This window comes from Podarcis liolepis (genome assembly GCF_965112155.1).
Source record: "Podarcis liolepis genome assembly, chromosome: 4".
Classification (NCBI taxonomy): domain Eukaryota; kingdom Metazoa; phylum Chordata; class Lepidosauria; order Squamata; family Lacertidae; genus Podarcis; species Podarcis liolepis.
The window spans coordinates 39,148,784-39,174,564 of record NC_139558.1 but is presented as its reverse complement, the minus strand read 5'-3'; the positions used below and the strand labels follow the sequence as shown (position 1 = coordinate 39,174,564).

General features: G+C 40.2%; 1 protein-coding gene across 4 annotated transcripts in view; it reads right to left on the bottom strand.

The window, feature by feature from the left end:
- Window positions 1–2,498: 2,498 nt before the first annotated feature.
- WWC3 (WWC family member 3) overlaps window positions 2,499–25,781 on the bottom strand; it is a 59,771-nt gene continuing 36,488 nt past the window's right edge. Inside the window, exons 13-24 of one of the 4 annotated variants that reach the window (XM_083501824.1) lie at window positions 19,829–19,949; window positions 18,355–18,429; window positions 17,208–17,294; window positions 15,954–16,146; window positions 12,753–12,920; window positions 11,738–11,889; window positions 10,613–10,769; window positions 9,989–10,138; window positions 9,495–9,587; window positions 8,324–8,554; window positions 7,071–7,198; window positions 2,499–5,628 (exon numbers count right to left, since the gene is read on the bottom strand). In XM_083501824.1, coding sequence (XP_083357950.1) covers window positions 5,562–5,628; window positions 7,071–7,198; window positions 8,324–8,554; window positions 9,495–9,587; window positions 9,989–10,138; window positions 10,613–10,769; window positions 11,738–11,889; window positions 12,753–12,920; window positions 15,954–16,146; window positions 17,208–17,294; window positions 18,355–18,429; window positions 19,829–19,949 — 1,622 coding nt within the window. In that variant the 3' untranslated portion in view covers window positions 2,499–5,561. Of the gene's footprint in view, window positions 5,629–7,070; window positions 7,199–8,323; window positions 8,555–9,494; window positions 9,588–9,988; window positions 10,139–10,608; window positions 10,770–11,737; window positions 11,890–12,752; window positions 12,921–15,953; window positions 16,147–17,207; window positions 17,295–18,354; window positions 18,430–19,828; window positions 19,950–25,781 lie in introns of all 4 variants that reach the window. The other 3 variants (XM_083501826.1, XM_083501823.1, XM_083501825.1) reach the window with 3 other exon arrangements.

Below are 25,781 nucleotides of genomic sequence, written 5' to 3'. Positions count from 1 at the left end.
TGCATTTTGCCGCCCCTCCCCTTGAACTGAAATTTCCACTCTGAGGAAAGTCTGAAAGGGATTGCAGGCATGCTTGTTTGCAGGGCCAATGGGGTGGGGGTGGAAGGGGCAGGCGGGAGGGCCACTTGGCCTGGGAATCAAGCTCAAAGGCGCCTCAAATTCAGACACACTAATATTTGGGCACTTGATCGGTTTGGCTATTTACATGCTTCAAACCAAAATGTAGCGTGCGTGCTCAGAGCTGCAAATTTAAGGAGGAAAGAGCTGTGATTAAGTAAAAGGATCTTTCGTTTTGCTTAACAGGTACTGATTTTGTCGTATTAAAGAGTTGATGTTTATAAATATTGATGAATGAGGGGCTGCTCCCCAGGCTGGCCCACCTACCCCCCCACCAACCAACCCCCCACTCCTTTTACACCTTGCTAAACCCTCATCCCCTCTCCCCCAATTCTTTTATACCTCCCCAACCCCCCCCCCCTTAACCTTGTCAAACCATACCTTTCAGCCCTCTGAAACCTCACACTCTTCCTTCAGGCATTGCTAAAACCACAGGAACCAACTCCTAGGGGCCAATGGGTCTTCGGGCCCCCCAATAAAATATCTGAAGGGGTCTGCCCCCACCCCAAGTTGATGGGCATTGGCATTCAAATAGTGTGTATGTGCTGCATCACATGATTATGAGGGGTAAGGTTTACTTGCTCCCCCAGTATTTTATTCAAGTTGGCACCCCTGGCCCAAACTATGCCCCACTCCGCTTATAACTTGCCAAACCCCCTTCCCCTTACAGTTTGCAAACCCTGCTTTGCTTCCCCTTACCTGCTTGCCCAAACCCATGAGCTGACAGAAGTCAGGACAGACCGTTGCACCTTTCCAGCAGCCATCCCGCACTGCTGCCATTTCTTCCTTCCTTGGCCTATGACACTGCAGAGGCCCAATCAGTGGGGTCTGTGCCAGATGAGCAGTGGCAACACAACAGGATAATTGCTCTGGAGCTGCCCTGCCCTGTCTATTCCTCTGCGGCTCACCTGGGCTGTGCCCCATCTGCACTGGTCTTCTGGGCCACTTACTCACTCATCTGCCTGCTTTGTTATTGTGCTAGTTTGCATGGATGCCTAATGGCAGCGTAACAGCCTTACAGTTTTATTATATAGTTAGAAATGTATTGGTTCTCCTGGCAGAAGATTAGACCATGATGAATATGTCCCCTCAGATCAACAGATTATACAAACCAACCTCTCATCCTTTATTATGTGCCTTAGTATGTTTTCATGTTTCCACCTTAATTACTCAGAACTATTTGCACCAATGCTTACATCTTTATTTCCAAGTTTGGCATTCCATAAATGGAATCGGGGTGAAAACTCCTAGGGGCTGAAACCCTTTGAGCCCCCTCAATGTTTATCCATGCTGTACGTGATTTTATGATGTTGTATGCAATGCCCAGATACAATGCTGTCGCGCATGACATCCAGGCATCATGCAGCCATGTGAGCCAGGAACACAGTGGCTCCTTTTCCTTCCATAGAAAGGAAGCAGCCCCTAGCCTGTGGAGGAGGCAGAGGAGGCACCAGCCATGAAAGCCAAGCTGCCATGCAAAGCCTGGGTGATGCAGCTGGACATCACATGTGACGCCTGGATGTGATATCAGCCCCCCATCTCTTTCCCAGACTGGCGCACCTGAATGGAACGAAGTCTGAGTTAGGACGCAATCTTAGTAAGATAAAATGGGGTGCCACTGAATGTATCACTCATGATTCACACATTTTAAGTGTTTTCTGTTTGCAAGGGAGGTGAGAGAGTAAGATTTTGCAATGATCTTATTGAAATCCTACTTCTGTTTGGTTATTACATCCATCATGTTACCTTTTATTATTGTTCTGGGTTGCACTGAGTGAAGAGGAACAACAGAACTTTCAGGACTAATTTCTGGACAAGTTAAATAGAGAGTCAATGTGAGTGCATCAACTTCCACTCTTACAACCATGACATGTAAAACTGAGCAGAGTGTAGTGTAACAAATCTGTGCTGTAGTTTCCTTTCAAGGTTATGTAACACGGAATGGAACTGATGGTAATAGTAGTGTGAGCCATTTGCTTTAAACATGGTAAATCCTTCAGCCGCCATCCATCATAAAACAAAGTCTTCCCAATCTTTCCTTTGTGGTGGTGGGGACAGGAACAAAATGAAGATTCGACAACATTCTATTCTGGAATTCACTACACTGATTCTAGCAGTGTTTCTGCAAAAGTGCCAATGTATATGACATTTAGAGGGTAGCACAAGCAATGCTCCAGACTCCCACTTCTCATACGAGAGATCCAACAAGTCATCCTACAGAAGACAATACGTATTGAAAACCATGATGGGCCATTGATCTGCAAGGAAAAGTCAGTTGGGTGCCACATGATGGGAAGGTAGAGCCAGAACAGGTTTTTAAATTCTTGTTTTAATGATGGTTTAACTATGACCTGTAAAAAATAGATACACAGAGCACTGTGTTTATGGCAAGTTTTTTAAAAATTTATTTTTCAGAATACTTTTCAAATACAAATGACACAATCCATTCAGAAAGTATGACAAACACAAGAAATGAATACTGGAGAGGATATTACACTTTAACACACTGTAGCAGTATTCATTTTGACAGTCAGAATCTTATCTTCCCTAAAATCTCTGGGCATACTGCACAGCTACCACCACTACAACCCAGCAATATACTTTATCAGGGAGCCTCCAAAACATTTTCTATTTCACATACAGTGCCTTCCATTTACTCCACATAGGCTTAACGTACGCAAACAAAATACAGTGATTTGTCGTAATAGATGGCAACAAATTTACACTGCCTGCTCTTTGTCACAAACAAGGAGTATACATCACAGCTGATAGAACATGGTCTTCACTTGCAGTGTTTATTTGTCTTCACACTGGGGGTAAAATGGGAAAGCTTTCTTTGTCTACTGCATTTTTCAAGTGCATTGGGAGCTGCTGAATTGTAACCCAAATTAATCACATGTCAGTTTGTAATACGATGGAACAACTCAAGACCACCTCCTGGGTAAGTGCTGGGAAATACTTAATTCAGTGATTTATTCCCCTTTAGAGCTTCTACCCCAGTTCCAAACCATTATTCTTGTTCCTTTGGAATTTTGAGCTCATTTTTTCCAGACAAGAGACCCTTTTCCATCTACCAACATACCAAGCAGAGATTCTATACAGCAACCCGTAATGGTAATGCCAAGCGTTTCTCATTTCCAACTGAAAAGCTTGAAACATCCATCAAAATATGATCATACAAAATTCACGTTAAGAGATTGAGGCTGCAATCCTTTTTACACTTACCTGGGAGTCAGTCCCACTGTACTCAATGAGTCTTACATCTGAGTCGACATACACAAGATTACACTGTTAATCTTTAATCCAGATTTAATGATTTGCACTACATATGGTTTAAAATCTCTCTCAAAACACAAGACTATGTAAAACAATTTAATGGTTAGGTTCTCGTGAGCTTAACACAGTGCTTGAGTTCCAAGCTGACTCGTTTTTAGCTTAACAACTTTCTTTGGTATCAGGCTTCCCTAAGGCAATGTTTGATTTTTAACTAACACCAAAGTTTGACTTGACAGTGTCCCATATAAAAATGGTGTTCATTTATTGAAGTCTCCGAAATATAGGCGCCCATTTTGTGGGACATAATTCTTTGGGTAACTGACGTTGAATACAATAGCATAATAAAGTCATTTTCATACATTTGAAAGACACAAGAAGTGGCACTCTCGGGAATTTAAGGTGACAGTCCATTGTTAACAAAAACTACAAGTTCTCCTAAAGCCCAAGTGACCGTCTTCAAAGCTACAGAACACAAATGAAAAAAGTAATGTTTAACAGGGCAACAAACTGCTTTAGCAGATCTTACCAAATTCAGGAGAACAATCTCAGTTTGATGCAAAAGCTTATGCCATTCAACCACTTTAGCAATGGGATAAGAAAAATGTATTCAACTGTACATGTAATATGAGGTCAGAAGAGATTGCTAGTGCTATGGAGGTTAGGAATGCAACTGAAAATGGTTTTACTCAACAATTTGAATAATTAAAGTGGGGGAGGGAACAGAAATGAACAAAAACAAAGAAAACAAAGAATTAGCACAGATTTGAAATTACACCACAAAATGTACTATCTGGACAGTAGCTTTTTTTGAGGAATATTTCTAATATAGCAGGACAATGCCACATATTTGAATTTTGCATAGCAGCTCATGTGGAAACCTGAAGAATCGCTGGTGAAGTCTGCAGCATTCATAGAAAGTGATGGGTGAAAAGAGGTAATGTCTGCTAATAGTTCAGAAACTAAAGAAGTTCCAGGCATGTACACAATTAGGCTTTTTTACTACAAAAGTAGACAAAGCCTTGAGTGAACCATAGGCAAAACTCACATCACTGTTATGATGCTTCCGCAAACATAAGCTGGTATTTGATCAGGTGATCCACGGCACCTCCTCTGTATGTAGCATTAAAACCAGTATGGGGTCAAGTTTTTTTGAGTCACACTTTAAGGTATCATTATAATTAAAGAAAATGAAGTTGTGAATGTAAGATTTATGAGGAAATATAACAAATTGGTAAGTCCCATGATAGCTGGGATAATTTCCTAAATGAGGTCCTAACCACTTTCTGGAACAATCAAATAGTAGAAGTGTCCAAATCCTACATTGCTGATTAATATGGAAAACTCACAAGTGCCTTTCCTAAAATAATAGCTAGAGAGACCTGTCACCTTCTTCCTTCCCTCGTTAAACAGAAAAACTACTTAAAATTATAAGAGACATACTTGACACAACTGAAATGAGAACAATCTAGTAGTGCACAGTAAGAACATGCAGTTTCACCTAGCAATGTTTAATGGCATTTTAACTGAATCTCTTTTTAAAAAGAAAACATTGCAGGTGATATTTTGATATCAAAACAGTGCCAGAAAAAAACACGATACATTATAAGATGCAGACAGTAAAGCTGATTAAAAAGTGACAAATTTAGAACATAGTATTTTCATTTCAGCTACCAGAAACAAAACCAGCTCAATGGTTCCATTCTACTGTATGACAAATACTGAGTAACAAAATTTCTGTTTTTTAAAAAATACATATTAAAGTAAATATTTTCCTTCAAGGAAAATGAGTTACTATAAATAAATTACAATACAGTGAATTTGCCTGAACTCACGTTGTTTCTGTCTTCCAGCCTTTTAAGTCAAATAAAACAGCATAAAAACAGTACATAACTCTAACAGGATAGTTGATTTTTTTTTTTAATATAAAATAAGTTGTCTTCCGAGATGTCAATTTCACAACAAGGAAAAACCAAGCCTTGCTGCAGTCACTATTATAATATATATAGATGTATATATTTATATATGTTTTTGTTTACTTTATTATTATTTTTTTACAAAATGTGTATATTAATAGTCTTTGCACAACGATTTTAAAAAATAAACTTAACTAGTTTAATAACTTCATTTTAAACAGGCAGATAAATACTTCATGTTTACAAAGTAACATGTTATACATCATCAGCCGGCAGAGGAGGTATGTTGATCCTTGGCCTTGTGAAGAACGCTATTTTCTCCCTGCAAATGGTAAGGGAAAATATTACACAGATATTTCAGCATCTACTTTTGAATATCTACATATTAGAGCAGATTTAAGTACCACTTTTAAAACTGGGCATTTCAATAAACTAAAGCAAAGTAGTATAACAAATAACACCCAAGTTCAAATTGTTTAACTGAATACTTCTGAACTACAAATCCTTTTGGCAGTTTACATTTTGTGCTGCTAAAATGACAACTAAATATTTCCACCCTTGTTCATCCTTCCACAGCATCTCCATGAGAGTAATATTTTTAATTATGATCTACGTTCTCATGTGAAAGGAAACTTTAATATACTTCCATAAATGTAATAAATCAACTGTTTATTTCAGTGTGTACATTTTAGTCACCTGTAACATGTTTATTATACATGAATGAAAAGGCAAAGCTACAACTGAAAAATGGCTAAATCTGAAAATGTGACTTCAGTGTTTAAGAGCAGCTGCATTCCAAATGTTCCACGTATTTTTAATTCTTCCAAGTGCTAGCTCTCAGGATCACTGTATTAAGGGGACCTCTCATAAACTGTCTTAGGCCTACTTCTCACTGAGATGGTAAAACTGTATCTGGGCTAGATCACTTCAGACTGAAAGTCACTACGAAACAAAAATCGCCACATATGAAGCTGGCATGTTAGGAAGAAGACAAGGCTACGCAGTAAGTTGTATGCTGCCTTCTCAGGGAGCTGATTCATTCTGTCAGTACCAAGATTTACAATTGCACAACATAACCCCCCCCCCCCCGCTGTGCCACCCTGCAAATATGCTCTGGAGGGTTGGGGGAACCTCCATAACAGGTTTAGGGGCACATAGAGTGAGGGAGGAGGGGGTGAAAGTTCCATTGTGTAAGTGTAGATCTTTGTGCTGTCGGAACACATTAGTTGGCTACCACCCTCAATTCTGTTGAGTCCACCTGAAGTTGGAAGTTGTACAGCCCAGAGACAGGTTGATCACCGTAATGAGAACTAGGCCTTAGTCTGGAGATCCTGCCAATTCTCTGCTTTTATTTGTTAAATATTTATACCTCACTTTTTCATTTAAATCCCCATCCCCTATACATACTTGATCACCTTCTGGAGACACAGTTCCATGATTCAAAAATATTTTTTGAATATTTTGAATGTACAAAATGTCCAGAAAACATCCACTTTTAAAGTGTCTGGCTCTAACACACTAAAACTACTTCTATATATTACTGTTATTCTGTATATTACTGCTATCCAGAATGCAAGGCAGGTATTAGATTTAGTAATTCCATTTGAATTCAAACTGTAGAAACATTCAGGAATAAGCAGCGCATAGAGAAGAAACAAACACATAACAACTTGACTGAACATTTCAAGGAACCTGACACCCAGTACATTGGATTACATTTGAAAGGAGTGGGGTAAAACCATATTTAGTTTACACTTTACTTACCGGAAGGTCTGAACCTGAATAGGTTCCTTCTGGTTTTGACCACGTAGTTGGTAAACTTCTTTGGATGCCTTTTTAAGCAATTTTTCTGCTGCTTGTTGTTGACGATGTTCAAATTTGGTCTGTCTTGTCTAAAGAGGATGCATACGAAATCAAAAATAAGTTTTAAGAGGAACTCTGGGCTTAGGATAAAAGCTCACTCTTTTTCCTTGGACAGAAGGAAACCTCATTTGGATGACATCTCCCACTTTCTTCAAAGGCAGGGCTAAACATGCTACCTTGTAAATCTTTATGTTGAGAAGCTCCCCTAACTTCTACACCACCTGCGTGTGAGGAGAAAAATCCTTCCTTGTACATAACAGGAATATACATTTTGTTGTTGTTGTTGTTGTTGTTTCTTACCCATTCTTCTTTAGAAAGCCCCAGAGCAGGTTACAACAATATAATAATACAATATTAAGTTAAAAGGATTTGTAAATCAGTACAGAGTGGATTCGAAATATATATACCTCAGGTGTCAATGGCCACTGTAGAGAAGTGTGTGTTCAGCATATAGCAGAAGCTATACCATTATGATATAGGGAGGGAATTCCACAATTTAGGAGCTGCTACAGAGAAAGCCAGGACGTGGATGACGCTGTGGGTTAAACCACAGAGCCTAGGATTTGCCAGTCAGAAGGTTGGCAGTTCGAATCCCCGCAAGGGGGTGAGCTCCTGTTGCTCGGTCCCTGCTCCTGCCAACCTAGCAGTTCAAAAGCACATCAAAGTGCAAGTAGATAAATAGGCTCCGCTCCGGCAGGAAGGTAAACGGCGTTTCCGTGCGCTGCTCTGGTTCGCCAGAAGCGGCTGTCATGCTGGCCACATGACCCGGAAGCTGTATGCCGGCTCCCTCGGCCAATAAAGCGAGATGAGTGCCGCAACCCCGGAGTCGGTCATGACTGGACCTGATGGTCAGGGGTCCCTTTACCCTTTACCTTTACAGAGAAAGCCATCTCCCAGGCTGACATTCCCTACACTTCTTAGGGTGGCAGAACTACCAAGGCTACCCTTCCATTAGTAGAAGAGTTGCCTCCCCGCAAACTGTCACAGGCAGAGTAAGATAACTATTACAGTTTGCTCTGTAACAATTTTACTAGGGCAAAGATTACAATTTTTAAAACGTTTAAAAATTATGAAGGTCAGTTCCTTATATTGGAGCTTTCTGCATAACATAATACCCTTGAATGCAATAATCTGCAGGCCCCAGTGTGCCATACCTGCCTCTCCGCTTCCTTCAGCAAGTTTCGAAATCGTTCATCCCGAAGCACCCAATGAGGCAGATCAGTCTGACCTCTGAGCTGGGCATCCTCCAGGCGCTGCCGCAACTCTCTCAAGATAGATAATTCATCGTTCAAGTGCCTCTGCCTTGTTCTGGATGCCTGGAGATCCAGCTCCAGGTCTAGTGACGTCCTCTCCATAAGGTCAGCCAAAGATGATCTACAGGATTGCTGAGACATTAAAACAAGAATGTGATAATAAGTCTCAAATGCAAGCAAGCCTGGACCTCTCCTCCAACTGCAAGGTATTGTGCATTCTCCTGAAATAAACCAAAATATTAGGAAGCAATTTGGGGCAGTTTAATTGACAGAGACATTGGCCCAACGGGATGACTTCAAACCATGGTTTGAATTTGTGTGGGCTAGCATATATCCTTTTGAAGGAGAAATTCCATTTCTCGTGGTCCACTTTAATCATATTTTGGAGTTATGTCAGCACTGAGAGGAACACGGCTATAGCTAACCTCCTATCCAATGTTATTCAAAACTATGGTTTGAGCTGTGTTTACAAACTATGTTTTCACGAGATTAACTATATCTTTCACTATAATAGTGTTGAAGCCAAACAATACTAAGCCATTGTTAAAGCAAATTATGCGATGGAGAAGGGAATTCACATGAGAGGAAACAGATGGGGAGAATACAAACAGGGCAATGTCTTGGTAAACCATGAGCTGCAAGTTGTCATATTACATCTTCACAGTGGTGAGCCATAAGAATTCTAAATATAGCGCTTTAAAAAGGGGCTGATACTTTCTAAAAAGTTAAGAATTGTATTGATCTACGTATTCTCTGCATGTTGGCTTTCCAGTACAGACTTTGTCTAAACCCCAAGGAAGTGGAGTACAGATTTTTAAAAATCCTGCTGCCAACATTAATCCAGGCTAAATCAGTAAATTCAACAGGAACATATTTAACATTGATCTAACACTACAAACTATTTTAATAGCTCTGGCTGCAGTGTATGATTATACATGCAACATACATTATTACATTGCCATACCAAACTATCCTTAATGGTATCCCAATGTAGTAAAAAAAAAATCTCAGCTTCCTTCTGTAAAAATGCCTCAGCAATGCAAAGCCCCAAATTTTACAGTCACAACTATACCTGCTTATAACGCAGCGTACGTCTTTCCAAAGTATTTCGGATAAATGGAGACTTTCTTGGCAGAGTAGAACTGTCACTGTCACTACGATATAGCTGATAGGAAAAGATACAAAATGGAAATTGATATTTAATCTTTATTCCAGCAACACAAGTGAGACTTATCCATGTCAGTTCAGGAGAAAAATAATAATCAGCCAACCAGTCAGACTTAAGTGCTGCCTTTGAGCCCGTCTACTGGGGGCCTTAGGTCTTTTTATTTTCACCACCTCCCCTCACCAAAACCCACAGCAACGTTATCTAAAAAGTGCATTTAAGAAAATACAGAGATTAAGGCATACATTACCATACTCTCAAACAAAAGAATATGGGAACTGAACCTGACAGCACATAAAAAGCAGTTATTGGTCCAGGTTCAAATGCAAGAGCAAATGCTATAGCATTTACAATAACATTCACAGTTCCAGACTGCTTGTTTAATAACAATTACTACTCACTCGGCAAACATACTGACTTCGTGCACCAGGTGAGAATGTCTGTGAGCGAACGATGGTGCTACTACGAACAAAAGCAGACCCACGGGATCGACGGCCAGTTCTGTTTTTATGAAGCAAAGCTGTTTCTTCTGTGTTGGTCTCCTTATCTACCTAAAATAAGAACCAAAATTTCAAGTGTTGAAAAGGCTTATCTTTTCATTCAGCTTATCATACAAGCATTTCCAGAGCACTCTAGAGTATAGCTATTTATGGTCCAGCACCACTATAAAAATGACTTGAGCGTAATGAGTTCCATTATAACAAGTTGCAAATCTTCAGCCAAAACTAAAATAATAATAATAATAATAATCTATAAATACAACACAGAAACATAAAAAATGTTAACAGATTATCTGTGGCAGTGACGTGCAGGCCAGAACTACCCCAAGAGATCAGGTTAGTTAAAGGTCTGAACAAACAGGAATATTTACAGGCTTATAAAGCATCGCCCCATTGTAAGACAAACAAAAGTACTGAAGCTTAAGGTAGAAGAAAATGAAGATGCATCTTGGAAAGATATCACTGGCCTAGCCCAGTTAAGGATTAGCAAAAACTGGAGCAGAAAGTACAATTATTTCTACTTGCCTTTAGAGGTGGAGGCGGGACTTTTTTAGAAGTACACTGATCTGTTTGAGGTGCAAGCATATGACTGTGTAATGATTCACTGCAGTAAGACTCTGGGTGAGGACTAGTCTGCATACAATTACTACATCCACTGTCAACTGATTCTGCTTGCCAACTTCTGCAGAAAAAAAATAATACATCAAGCAATGAAATTTGGTTCCAGTAATTAATTTCACACTGCCCTTTTGCATGTTTAATACAATGCAAATACTTCCAGAAAACTAGCCCCACATGGCCACTGCTGCTGCTGTTCTATCTTCTTATGAATCTGTGAACACCAGTCCCCCCCCAAAAAAATTAGACTTACAGAATCGGCAACAATAATATCTAAAAACTACTTCTAGTTCTAGACGCAGTATAAGTGATTATGTTACGATTCTAGAAGAAGTGTTACATGAATACATACTTCAGTACCATTACTGATCCTATTAAGGTTTTGCATTCTTGGAAATTAAATGCCATTAAATGCCAAGTTCTGCATATTCAAATCTGAACTAAGAAATACCGTATTTTTCGCACCATAGGGCGCACCGGACCATAGGGTGCACCTAGTTTTTAGACGGGGAAATCAATAAAAAAAATCTTTCCCCACCCCCAGCCCCAAAGAGCAGCATACAGGCTGCGCACAACCTCTCCCTGCTGGAGGGGTTGCGCACGGCTATGGCACAAGCCAAGGCAGCGAGCGGGATGGATCGCGCTGGCTGTTTTGGCTTCCTCTTTAGCCCCACACAACCTCTCCTTGCCAGGAGAGGCTGCGCAGGGCTAAAGAAACCATAGCCCCGTGCAGCCTCTCCCTGCCGGAGGGGTTGCGTGCAGCTATGGAACAAGCCTGCATTCGCTCCATAGGACGCACACACATTTCCCCTCAATTTTTGGAGGGGAAAAACTGCGTCCAATAGAGTGAAAAATACGGTATGAAATTGAGTTATGTATTCTCCAGTATCATAAAACAGCTAATGCTAATCTAACAGCTAACGATTACAGATAAATAACATATAAGATTTGATACATTTAATATCTCAACAGAATCTCACATATATTATTTTAAAAACTTATGTTCTGTCTTAACCCTTTTGAAAAAGTTACCTCTCTGACACAGCTTCTAGCTGGTCTTCCTTTTGCTCCATCTCTAGAATTTCCTCTTCTGTGTACTCCAGTTTTACTCTCTCCTCTGCTAATTCTCTCTCCACAGCTTCCAGTTGAGCTGTGGTCCTAGCTAAAAGGGCAGTCACAGCATCCTAGAATGGAAATTAACTTAGAATCAAATGAGAGTCATTTTCTTAGCAGAAAAACTGAAGTCAACCTTTCGAAGGAACAACAATAATGACTAAGTTCAAACAAAAGCACAAAGTAATTTGGGTTGGAAATTTCTCTAAAACCAAAGAGTAGCATTCTGACTGAATTCAGAATTTTGACATGCTTACAACAAATTAAATTTGAACTTAAGTACTGTGGTGTGAAGTAGCTCAAATTTTTCACAATAATCCAAACATGGCTAGATATTTAAATATGGAAAAATACGAGCATGTTTACACATGTGTGCAGTTGTGGTGTGTAATCTATAGATCAATTAAAATGACATAATTCTATTGATGAGAATAAGTTCAAATGCAAGTATCTCTCAGCAGATCCAGGCATATCACTGTTTCTGTTTATTGCTGTTGTTGTTTCAACCATCATGGCCATAGCAACCATCATCATCTACACTGCTACAGTATTGAAGAAGCACTGACTAAAATATGCCTTTATATAAAAATATACCAAAATACTACTACCTCTAGTATTAATATACTACATACAAAAAGGTTAAAAAAGAATAAGACAAAATATATATTAAAACAAATGGTTGAGAGACCTAATACATTTAAAAGCATCCATATGAATGGTATCATCCAATGGAAAATGGTATCATCCAATTAAATAATTGCAAATTAACCCTATTTAGCCTTAATAAAATTTCTCCTCTGAATTTAGGCATATGCTATATGCATTTTGCTCACCCTTAACTTTCAGTATCAAACGTTATAAGAACATCTTTTGTATCACACACAAGGAAACATACAAGAGAAACATGTTCAGAAAAGCTCGGATACAGCCATACCATTTTCATTGTAGCTTTGTTTTCGAAAATCTGAGAAGCACTTTCTTCACATTTTGGTCTGTCTTTCGTCTGCTCACAGTCTGAACCAGTGAATATCTGGATGGGGTACCAGTGAAGCTGCATCTCATTGGAGCTCTCATAGTCAGCTAGGCTAATCTGAGCAATGCCCTGGGAAGACATTAAAGCAAAATGAGTCAATACTCATACTACTAGAGAAAACATTTGCTGTCTACAAGGCTACTTCTTATTATAATACAAAACACTGAAGAAGCAGCTGGGGACTTTTAGTAGGGCATTCTGCAAAGATGCCTCTTTTTTATTTTATTTGAATACACAGCCTGGATAACTCAGTTGTTTAGAGTAATAACGCCAAGGTTGCATGGGATAGTTTCATATTTCTGTACTGCAGGGGGTTGGACTAGATCAGGCATGGCCAAACTTGGCCCTCCAGCTGTTTTGGGACTACAATTCCCATTATCCCTGCCCACTGGTCCTGCTAGCTAAGGATGATGGGAGTTGTAGTCCCAAAACAGCTGGTGGGCCAAGTTTGGCCAAGCCTGGACGAGATGATCCTCAGGGTCCCTTCCAACTCTACAACTCTATGAATCGATGTCCCTTTGCATAAAATATATTCTGATATGTTCTAAGAGAGAACAGGAATGTCCTAAAATGAGGATACTGTGTTCATGACCTGTGAAAGACTTGGGGCTTTATATATTGAGAGAAGGTTTAAGTAAATATACCGTATTTTTCGCTCTATAACACGCACCTGACCATAACACACACGTAGTTTTTAGAGGAGGAAAACAAGAAAAAAATATTCTAAATGAAATAGTGGATGTATGATTTTTGTGGTTCATGCTGTGGCCACAGACGTGATCTGACGGTGAGTTTGGGGTAGCCCAATGCAAAAATCCTGAGGATCCATGTGGATCCATGCTTTGTAAGCACGTTTTTGCGCCATTGCAGCCCCATGAAACAGTGGGTGCGTGTGTGTTTTTTGGTGCAGGCTGTAGCCATGGATATGCTATGTGATCTGATGGTGAACTTGGGGTGACCCAGTGCAAAAATCCTGAGGATCCATGTGGATCCGTGCTTTGTAACCACGTTTTAAGTGGGGAGGGAAGGAAAAGCATTCAAGGGACAAGGAGCACACGTGGGGTGTGTGAAGAAGGATGCTGCTAATAATGCAGAAGAGGGGTTTAAGGGGAGAAGGAACACGCGTGGGGTGTGTGGAAAAGGATGTGGCTAATGATGCAGGAGAGGGATTTAAGGGGAGAAGGAACACGCGTGGGGTGTGTGGAGAAGGATGCTGCTAATAATGCAGGAGAGGGGTTTAAGGGGAGAAGGAGCTCGCGTGGGGTGTGTGGAAAAGGAGCTTTTCGGTGAGCTGAGCGGGGAGGGGGGAGGGAAAGAGCACTGTTGCTTTAAAGGAGCCAAACGGACAGCAGCCACTTACAGCAGTGTAAGCAGTTCTTTCCTCTTCCGCTTTGCTCCTTCTCTCCCTCTTTGCTGCTTTATGCAGCTAATGGCGAATCCCCTGCAACCCAAGTCCTGCTCAGCGGATCAGCTGAGACGCTGGGAGAATCGTAATTTCCCCCTCTCTCTCATCCCGTGCCCTCCTGTACCCAGCAGCCTTTAAAAAAACTTTTTTACTGGTTTTCACTGCGCTCATGGCTCAGAGCCCTCCTGTGCCCTGCCGTCCCTCTGCAGCCTCATTGCTCCGTTTAGAGAGCGTTGCTAGCTGAGGTTGCAGCAGCTGTTGCTGGCTACGCAGCGCTTTTCCGGCTCTCTATGGCTCCCATCTGTCCCTCCTTGCGTGTAAGCAGCTGCTGCCCGCTTTGCTGCCATGGCTCTCCTTCCCTCCCTCCTCCTCAGCTCCTCCCCCTCCTCCTGGCTGTAAAGCAAGCAAAGCTAGAGCCGTGCAAAGCCCTGCAAGCGGCTCCCACTTTGCTTGACTGACGGCAGCCATGGCTCCGGTCGAGTGCATTCGCTCCGTAACACGCACAGGCATTTTCCCTTACTTTCTAGGAGCAAAAAGTGCGTGTTTTGGAGCGAAAATTATGCTACTTGCTATTGTTGGGTAGACTGTCTCCCAAGCACGTGGGAGAAAAAAGGGAGGGGGAAATAGTTTCACTAACATCTACAGTGGTACCTTGGGTTAAGTACTTAATTCGTTCCAGAGGTCTGTTCTTAACCTGAAATTGTTCTTAACCTGAAGCACCACTTTAGCTAATGTGGCCTCCTGCTTCCGCTGCACCGCCGGAGCACGATTTCTGTTCTTATCCTGAAGCAAAGTTCTTAACCTGAAGCACTATTTCTGGGTTAGCGGAGTCTGTAACCTGAAGCGTATGTAACCTGAAGCATATGTAACCCGAGGTACCACTGTACTTCTAAGCTGAATGTTTCCTGTCAGTAAACCAGCAGGGGGCTCTTTCTTAATGCAAAGTTTAGCATTAGGCCTAAAAAAGACCAGTGAAGTATTGTAATATTTCAGGGAGGAACACCTTAAAAACCAGAAATGTGACCATGCAATCCTGCAGCCACTAGCTCACTCCAGACTGTAAGTCAGTCAAACTACGGTTAAGGCAACTTAAATGTTGTTAGGCATGATGTTTGAACTGATAAATATTCATGTATGGGGAAAAAGAGGAACTATTTTGTATTTCCAACAACAGAGCTGAATCAGTTTAAGAAACAGTAATACAAGGTGGAACTTTTATTTGCCAGTGCTATAACTATAAACCAGATTTTGTTTTAACAGGCTGAGAATAGTAAATGAACATCCATCATAGCCTAAACCAATGACATCAACAAATCTATCATCCACAAAAAGGGAATTATCTTGATGATTAGATTAAATCTGAGACACCTTTGAACACAGGGATATGAGAAAACTGAAACCACTTTTTTCATTTACAATAGTTCGGTTTTCCTGTAAAGCTAAGCCAAACTATGGCTTAGAATGAACAATTAAGTGTTCTGGTGCACATTTAGAAAACTGTGTCCAGTTCACTTCTCCCTCAGTCTTACTGCTGTGAGAATAAACCACAAGCCTGGGTGAAGTTTCCAGCAGCACACTTGCTCATTCAACTAAGCCATAGTTTGTTAGGCTTAGTGTTATGCGGGAACCAGACCAATGTAAAGGCACTCGTAATACCTGATTTTTATTTTTATTTTACAAAAAAAGGCACCCCTTACCAACAATTCTTCTTGCTGATGATGGCCAACTGAACAGATATAAAGCTGTAGTGATTTCAGCTTCAAAATATTTGAATGTACAGGAATCTGGAAGACTTCATTCAACACTAAGGGAGTTTGGAATTCCAAAGCTCTGGAGCAGTAAGTGGTTGATGTGCCCGACTCAAGAGATGGTAAGTATATCCTCACATGTCTGAGAACAGGCAAAATAAAAATAAAAGTCATAGCAAGTAAACAGAAGCAGTAAGGTATCATTTTAACTTCCTAAATAAAATTGGACGAAACATAATTTTCATTTTTGCATCCCTAATCACGATACTATTAGTAGGTTAACTTACAACAGACTGAAAAACTGTAAACCTGTGGATGTGTTACAGCAAGTATCTCAAATCTGTCGAATATCTACATGTGAATACTAAAATGAATTTTATGAAGGTTCAAAAGCATAGACTTCTTAAGCATTCACAAGGGAATGCTGGTGAATAATCTACAGATATACATCAGCGTTTCCCAGTTTCCCTGCGTTTGTGGACATTTATCTGGGACTGTCATTGCTTATCAAATATCGTTAACACTGCAAGGCCTGCACCAGTGAGTGTGCCCTCGGCATGGTGCCACAAATGGGCAACTGCACCATCCTGGCACAATCTCCTGCCTGTGGCTGATGCAGCAGCCCCCACATCAGATTCCCAGCACAGTGTGACTGCTTGCAGCCACCGTCAGTCACTAACCTCAGTCTCCCCATCCCCACAAATATTTTACCCAGCGGCAGCATTTATTATGAAATCCCAGCTGGTTCTTGTGTCTGTTCTGTAGTAGGTGGGTGCCATTTTAGATTCACCAAGGTGAAACTCTGGCATCCCCTAACAGATGCCAATCCCTGATTCCGCCCCCTCTACTGATTCATTGTGACATAAACATGAACTTTTGTTATTTGATTAATAATATCAGCATGTTTTACTTTTTGAGTCTGTATATTTTACTGCTTTGCAGTGTTCCTTATTTCTTTCTTTTTTAAAATCATGTTGTGAGAGCTGCTTTGGCTGCTCCATAATGGGACAAAATGGTAGTTTATAAATGTCTTTAATTAAAAATAAATATATTAACATTGCTTTTCGTAAGTTTTCTGGAGTTCATCGTGAAGTGAATGAATTACTTTCTATTCTAAACCCCAAGTAAGACAAATGTGTTGTATTCTGACGCTTGAAGGAATGGAAAGCAAAAAATCAGGCCAATGTAGGTATTTCAACTTACATTTTACAGCCTTCTTTCACAGCAAAGCCTGTGAAGTTCTTGAGCTGCAACACATGGACCAGGAGACACTCAGTTGCACTGTCATGCCTGAAAAAGAAGTTATCAATTAATTGGTGACCCAATGTGTGGTCTATAGGATACAAAGACAAAACATGTAGAATCACACATGTAGCACAAATGACTATTTTTATCTGCCAGAAACCCTGGAAGCTTCTTCTTTTAAATAAAATAAAATACAAAAATGACAATAAAAACATACTATATGACTGTATCATAGTGAATTACTGACAGAACCATACTTGGTAATAAAAACTAAGGAAGATGACAAAAAACACAACATTCCATTCCGTTATCACATCCCAGAGCACATAAACAAAGACATGAAGATCAAGAAAAGATTGCTCACATCTTACCATTAATAAAATTGCACATAGGTGTCTTGAAACTTGAAATTCCAGTCATTTATTAATAAAACCCACCTCTCAATAAACTTCTTAGGTGCATGTCCTTATTGGATATCTTAAGGACTGCCTGATCCCTTATCTTGTGACCCAAATACTGAGATCTCAGGAGGCTCAGATACACAGCTTGGAACTGCTAGAAGCTGTGGGCCCAAGCCTGTAGAACTCTTTCCCGAATGTGATTAGATTGGCACAACCCTAACCGAACTTCAGACACATAATTAAGGCTTTCTTGTTCCAGCAGGTTTGGGGGGGGGGAATGTTTCATTTTATTGTTTTCATTTTGTGCATAGTTTGTTTTTATGTATACCGCTTAGAAATGCCGACGGCCTTCCTTGTCAATATTGCAGTGTATCACTATGTAGCGATGTTTAGCTAGTGATACATCACAATGTTGAAAAGCTGGTATCGCCCAACCCTAGTAGAGAAGAACTGGAATACCACACCTTACCAAACATGATCTGGTAATTTTCTCCTCACTTTTGGAGTATTCTCTCTTTGAAATGATGATCTGCTGCAGCTTAGCTGTGCTCCAAAAGTTCAAAATTATTTAACCATTAAGGACGCTGCACACCTGGCATACACTTGCATTTTAACAATGAATATTGACCAAAGAAAAGAAAAGAAAAGAAAAGAAAAGAAAAGAAAAGAAAAGAAAAGAAAAGAAAAGAAAAGAAAAGACTTACAGAAATCCAACTTGCATTTTGGGCTCCTCATTGCTGACAGCATCACTGTAAAGTGATTCTTCAATATCCTCATTCCTATGTGATAAGAGAAAAAGCAATTTAAAAACTAGCAGTAGAGCTGTATTTTCATTACCACAAATGACCTGAGCTATTCTGTATGAACAATGCACACTTTACCTACTGCTTATTAAACTTCTTTATTTAGATTATGAACTTCCATCAAAAGTAAGATTTACATTTCAAAGGCATTATCGAACTTTATGGGAACCACTGCATGTTAACAAGAGATGGCTACAAGCATACATCTTGTGGTATAACGCCGAAAAGGAATGAATTAAATATTTACTTCCTATTATCACATGTTGCTATTCACCTTAAAAAATAATGAACTATAATTTTATTCTCAGGCATGCAAACCTGGACAGTTTTTTAACCATCACCAAATTTCTAGCCTGGCATATTTTAAGCCCTTCAGAAAAGGGGTATTAGTTGAATGGTATAGCCCGTTTTTTACATGCAGGATGTACCAGGTTAAATTCTCGGCAATTCCTAGTAGGGTTGGGAAAGGCTTCCAAGTAAACACAGTCACTCCCTACTCATGAGTAACACGTGAATAGCCAAAACAGATAAAGGCACCAACATTACCAGTATCATAGACAGATACTACAACTAACAGAGAGGCCTTTGTTTTAAAAGGGTGGTTCAAAAACAGGTGGGTGTTTAAAACCTGTTTTAAAATCTGCAGCAAAGAGGCCTTGCACACCTCTGAAGGAGGGAGTCCTGTCCTCTGGGAGCCACCACTGAAAAGGCCCTGCTACTCATGCCTGACAAATGAACTGCCTTCACAGGCAGGCATACAAAGCATGCATCTATGCCCAAGCAAGTTCATATGAGCATAGGTGGTCCTTCAAATAATTGTTTAGTGCTTTAAAGGCTAAAACTGGCATTTTGAATTGGACCCTGAAACACAACATGAACCAGTGGAACTAGTGAAGAATGGTGCAATATGATGTGATTGTCTTATCCTCCTTCCCATGGAGCAACCTAGCAAAAGCGTTGTGTAATAGTTGAGTATATCATCCATGTTATTCAAATTAAAAAACATTTATTTATTTATTTATTTATTTGATTTATTCCCCTCACCCCTTCCCTCCCAAATGAGCCCAATCCCAAACATATCTTAACTAGCTTGGGTGGGGAGAGTTTGCAAGACCCTAAACTGTTATGAAGAAAGGAAGGAAGGAAGGAAGGAAGGAAGGAAGGAAGGAAGGAAGGAAGAAAAAATAAAGCACAATAGTAATCAAGCAGTCAGAGAACCAGGTAAAAAAATCTACCTAACTAAAATGTTTTAAAGAATTAGCCATTAGTGAGTAGTGTGTATATAAATAAGACTTTTTACCAAGTGTTTTTGTTGCTTTTTAAGGGAAGGATGTTAAGCACAGTTCCAATTTACAACACATTTATACAACCTGACCTTTTGCTTAAAGCTTCAAACACGCCACTGTCACTAGCCAGTGAATAATTGGACAGACATGCTGAGACTCGCCTGGCTCTCCTCTCTGACCTTCTAGCACTATCTTCACGTAGGGTCACAGCTACAACATGGGAAAACAGCAAAGACAAGGATCATTCATACATGATTGTGATTATTATTATTTTGAAAAAGCAAAACTCAATCCATACAAATGTTATATATATCACTAAGGCACCGTGCTTTATTCAAGTTTTAAGAAAGGGCCCTTAAGAAACACAAGGCACTTCTTGGCCTGAACTAACACAAGTCTTATTCATTTTAGCTGATCGTTAAATACATTCTCATTTATGTCTAGATTGTGTCACTTGCTTCTTTTGTGACGAGGCAAAGACAATACTGTTCATGCAGTTTACTGAAAAAATGAGCAGACAGTTAAGAGACAATGTTGCGAAAACCAGAAGAATATGTTCCATTTTCACTGGTGTAATTCACTGATATTTACTGTGGCCTTCAAGCCATACCATGACTATGCATGTGCTGTAGATCAACTTGCTTCAAATAAGATTAAAGCAATCTAATATTACATGTCTTCGTGTTATCAAGCTAATCATAAATTAAATGGGTATTTAGATACTTGCATAGTGCAGGGTTTATTTTGAAGGTTCTGTGAATATAAATCATACCGTAATTGCTACATACGTTCATGCTTACTAATGGAACCTATAAACCATGGGTTAGATCCAGATTAAGTAAACTGGATTTAGTTCCTACTGAAATAAGAGAGATTTAAGGCAAGTTGTGAGTAATTTATCCCATTGGTTTTCATGAAAACTAAGTGCAAGTAACGTAAGGTAGGAATCGACCTAGTAAATACTTCCAAGTCCAAAATAGACTTTTAAAAATAAATAAAGCGGGGTGGGGGGGATAGGACTGGAGCAAAAGCAAACAAATACACAGTTCATTTTTACTTGGAACTCAACGTATATGAACAGCAGTACCATAACAGCTTTGCAGACATATAGGACTATCAGCAATTATACGTGCACAACAAGCAGGATACACGAGGAGTTGGTTTTTCAAATGGAAACTACGAAAATGTTCACTTGAGACAGGATACATACAAATAGAGACAAGTTTATTTTTCTCAAAAGTCAGAAAAGTAGGAAAGCAGCTCAAAAGGTGGACATTTGTTTTATGCAGTTGTTTAGTACACTTATGTCACGCCTTCCTTCAACTGTGACCCTCAAGGTAGATCTGTAGGGTTGCCAGGTGGTCACCATTTTGGGGATTGGCCAAACCTGCTTAGTTTCAGCAAGGTAGTTGCAACATGTGCCCTCAAGACCATGCCCTCAGCAAAAAGTAGAAGCTCCAGTAAGGTAAAGGTAAAGGTACCCCTGCCCGTACGGGCCAGTCGTGACCGACTCTAGGGTTGTGCGCTCATCTCACTCAAGAGGCCGGGAGCCGGCGCCGTCCGAAGACACTTCCGGATCACGTGGCCAGCGTGACGAAGCCGCACTGGTGAGCCAGCACCAGTGCCGCACACGGAAACGCCGTTTACCTTCCCGCTATAAAGCGGTACCTATTTATCTACTTGCACTTAGGGGTGCTTTCGAACTGCTAGGTGGGCAGGAGCTGGGACCGAACGACGGGAGCTCACCCCGCCACGGGGATTCGAACCGCCGACCATATGATCAGCAAGTCCTAGGCACTGAGGTTTTACCCACAGCGCCACCCGCGTCCCCAGGAGCTCCAGTACCATTCTTGAATTTTATATACATGCAAAGGTGTTCCAAATATACCTTGAGATGTATATAACTGACTACACATAGCTTGGCTTGTATCTGTGCTGATAACTATATTAACATATTTATATAAGATACACATGAGATTTAGACATCAGAGTCCTAGGTGAGATTACTAGTTTATGGGCTGTAAATAACCTACCACTAATCAACTAGTCTATGAGGCTAGTTGGTATACGTCAGCTATGTGTGGCAAGAGAATATACTATGCATTTGATGTATGTATTTACTCAATTGTGTGCAGCACAAGTATGTGCAATCTTAGTGGACCAAGGGAAACCTGCCCTGCAATATTCCATTTAAAATAGTTGCAAGGAGGAGTAAAATGCAGCACCCAAGGAATCAAGGGGGAAGTATCAACAAATCAAAACAATAAATGTCCTTTGCTGCATCTTTTATTATTTTCCCAGTAAGTGTAATCTTTATGTCCCACCACATGATCCTAATAGACTAACAAGCCCTAGTAATTTCTCTTATGCTTGTAATACTTTACAATTAATCTACACTATTCAGGTTAGCAGCATTTTTTAACCTGGAAACACAGTTCCCCTTTTGATCAGTTTCCTGGTGAACTGCCTTGACAATGGAGAACATTATGTTGCATGGACTCACTCCAACCCACCAGAGGAAAGAACAAATGTGATTTTTCCAATCTTTGCAAAGTTCAAAGGAGCTGAGGAGAGCTTCACTACCTGAATTTATCTTTCCTATATGGTAATAAAGTTCTGCAAATTTATATAATTTTTACAAAATTGTAATGAACAAAGAAGAAGTGCCTGTGTAGCCACAAAAAGCTGACAGACTAAAAGACTCTTTCACTGACTACTGTACCTTGGAGATCACCAAAAAGAAAAGAAAAGAAGATATACTGTGCTATATAACAGTAAAAAAAAATAAAAAATCAAGATGCAATATGAAAATGTTGCAAACATGTTATAAATGTTTCAGTTGAAGTTATTTTGCCTGATGCTTTCAAATGAATTAACAAGACAATGCCACTAAAATTAAAGTAGGTGCCACCTATCAGCATGCCTTTTACTAAGTATTAGCAGAAACACAGCTTGACCCAAAAATGGGGGCACAAGATTTGAAATATCATGCAGCAGGCAGACAAAACCTCTGAAATTTAGCATATTACAAAAAGGTAAAGTATGACAGTCCAGTCACAGACAACTCTGGGGTTGCGACGCTCATCTCACTTTACTGGCCGAGGGAGCCGATGTTTGTCCACAGACAGTTTTTCCGGGTCATGTGGCCAGAATAACTAAGCCGCTTCTGGCGAACCAGAGCAGCACACGGAAACACCATTTACCTTCCCGCCAGAGTGATACCTATTTATCTACTTGCACTTTGACGTGCTTTTGAACTGCTAGGTGGGCAGGAGCTGGGACCGAGCAACGGGAGCTCACCCCATCGCGGGGATTTGAACTGCCGACCTTCTGATCAGCAAGCCCTAGAGGCTCAGTGGTTTAGATCACAGCACCACCCATGTCCCTTAGCATATTATAGTATATAGTAGTTATATTATATAGTAATAGGAACTTAATTTGACAGTTCAGTGATCTGAAGTCCTTGTATAAAGATATACCCACAACCAGTTGTGATATGTCATATAGGGTAATTTGGTTTAATTATCATGAAGCCTGAGACATTAGTTAGTGGACAGAAAAACTACCATCAAGTTAAGTAATTTTAGTTACTAAAACTGTAGAAAGAGATTCACCAAGCAGTAAGAATGTGTGGTTACTTTAATAGCTTTTAAAGTATTGCTATTTTTTGGGTTTGAAATACTTTGATGGCAGTTTTTTAAAAAGCCTTCCAAAAATAAGGAAATAGTAAATCCTCACCCACAATTTACCAGGCATGTAGAAGACAGCAATTTAAGCTGCAAACACAGAACATTATTACAGTAGTCAATATTGGCTATTAAATAGAAAATAATTCAGTTAATACTGCAGCAACATGAATGGGCTATAATGGTTACAGATATGAATTTTTTTGGATGAAATCAAGGAGCACATATTCCACCCTCCCAACATGCACGCAATACAGAACACAAACAAACAAACAACACACAAACACACACACACTGGGCTTTACAGGCAGGAAGAAAAAAAACCCACCACAAGAAGAAATTCTAAGTTCACTTACAGCAAATTTTTCTGTTGTGCCACGTGAGAAACAAAATACAAGAATAATTTAAGTAAATAGTGAAATCAGTTGGTCAAACCTGTAATTTTTGTTAAAAATGAACCATTATTTAAGAACAAACTGAAACTGTGATTCAGGAAAATAGCCGGCATTGGGGTGGGAAGTTTAAATTCAATAATGCTTTCCAAAGCTTGTTATTTGGATCTTAACAGTCCAGGGTAAAAACAATACCAAAACAAATGAACAAACAAACAAACAAGCCTATGGCTTGCCACCAAGCAAGAATGCTGCTCTGTTTCATGCTCTTTACCTTATCAAATGCAGCCTTTTTGCACAGCAAGGTGTCAATACTAGATGCTTTTAGGGGCTGCATAAATCTGTGCTGGAGTAAGATTCCTAACTTTGCTTGGCCTGCAGAGAGTGAACTCCTGGTATAAACTAAACCTTACTTGACCAGGCCACATAGCAGCGATAAAAATGTCCCTTTTGTTGCACTTCCTCTTCCTGACATTTCCATCCATTGTTGGCAAAAACCTTTTGAATGGTTGTAAAAAAATCCCAAGTGAACTGAACAACACTTTACTAGAATAAAAAGAGGGGTCCTGGGAGCCCTTAATCTCAAACTGCACTAGGAAACATGCCAAGTTAAACAATTTGTTCGTACAAATAATAAAGGTGGATTAGGCAGCTATTAAATTGGATCACTACTGGCAGCATCATATAAAGGTAAAAAGGTAAAGGGGACCCCTGACCATTAGGTCCAGTCGTGACCGACTCTGGGGTTGCAGTGCTCATCTCGCTTTACTGGCCAAGGGAGCCGGCGTACAGCTTCTAGCTCATGTGGCCAGCATGACTAAGCCACTTCTGGCGAACCAAAGCAGCACACGGAAACGCCATTTACCTTCCCACCAGAGCAGTACCTATTTATCTACTTGCACTTTGACGTGCTTTCGAACTGCTAGGTTGGCAGGAGCAGGGACCGAGCAACGGGAGCTCACCCCGTCGCGGGGATTCGAACCGCTGACCTTCTGATCGACAAGTCCTAGGCTCTGTGGTTTAACCCACAGCGCCACCTGCATCCCGGCAGCATCATATAGGTCTCTCTTTTTCAGGGGTGGAGGGAACACTACAGGAAGGCTGTGGCAAATAGAGAACCCCTTTTTGTGGGCAAAGTTTGGGGGGGAAATGGCTACATATTTCAGCAACTCCACTCTTACCTTTCCTAGACCAGTCCCAGGTGTGGACAAGTGCGGGCAGCACAGGAAATAGAAACCAAAGGGGAATATAGGATATGAGGGGCTTTTTTGGAAATGGACATATATTGTCCAAGAGCAGTTTATGGCCAGATTAAGTGCAATACAAGCTAATTGGCTGCAGCAAATGCAAGTTTAAACATTTGGCCAAAACCTGATGAGGCTGGAGGAAGTCCCCAGAAGCCTGACATTCTTTGAATGAATCTGTGTCAATAGAGAGACTAATTTGACTGGACAACCTTCAGAATGTATGTCACTATTTATGCTGAAGAATTGGCAGCCTAAAGTATCGTTCATAGCTCTAGCCGAAAAGCTAAAGCATAAGAACTGAGAACTGAGGGGAGCAAAATAGATACTTTATAGCTAAATGGAGCCACCTTATAACACTAGTGGCTTGACAAGGTGGAATAGTTAAGCCACTAAAAAACATTATGGAAGAATTCACTACCATGGTGTATCTGGTTTTGAAGTTCATGATTTATGGATGGAAACTGGTTCAAGAAAGAGGATTATATGTTGACTATATGCTCTGACCTGACTATATGCATGTTAGACATGCGCCAAGTTGTATTGTTAATCCTTAATTTGCTGTTTTCAATTGGAATGATACTATGTAGGTGTGTCTGTACGTTTATCGTAGAAAACTCAGTGAACAATGATAATTTGAAAGAGGGGAATCCAACGTATACAAAGTACTTAAGGTGGATGGGGAAAAAGGTAACTTTAAAAAATACTAAGATAAAATAG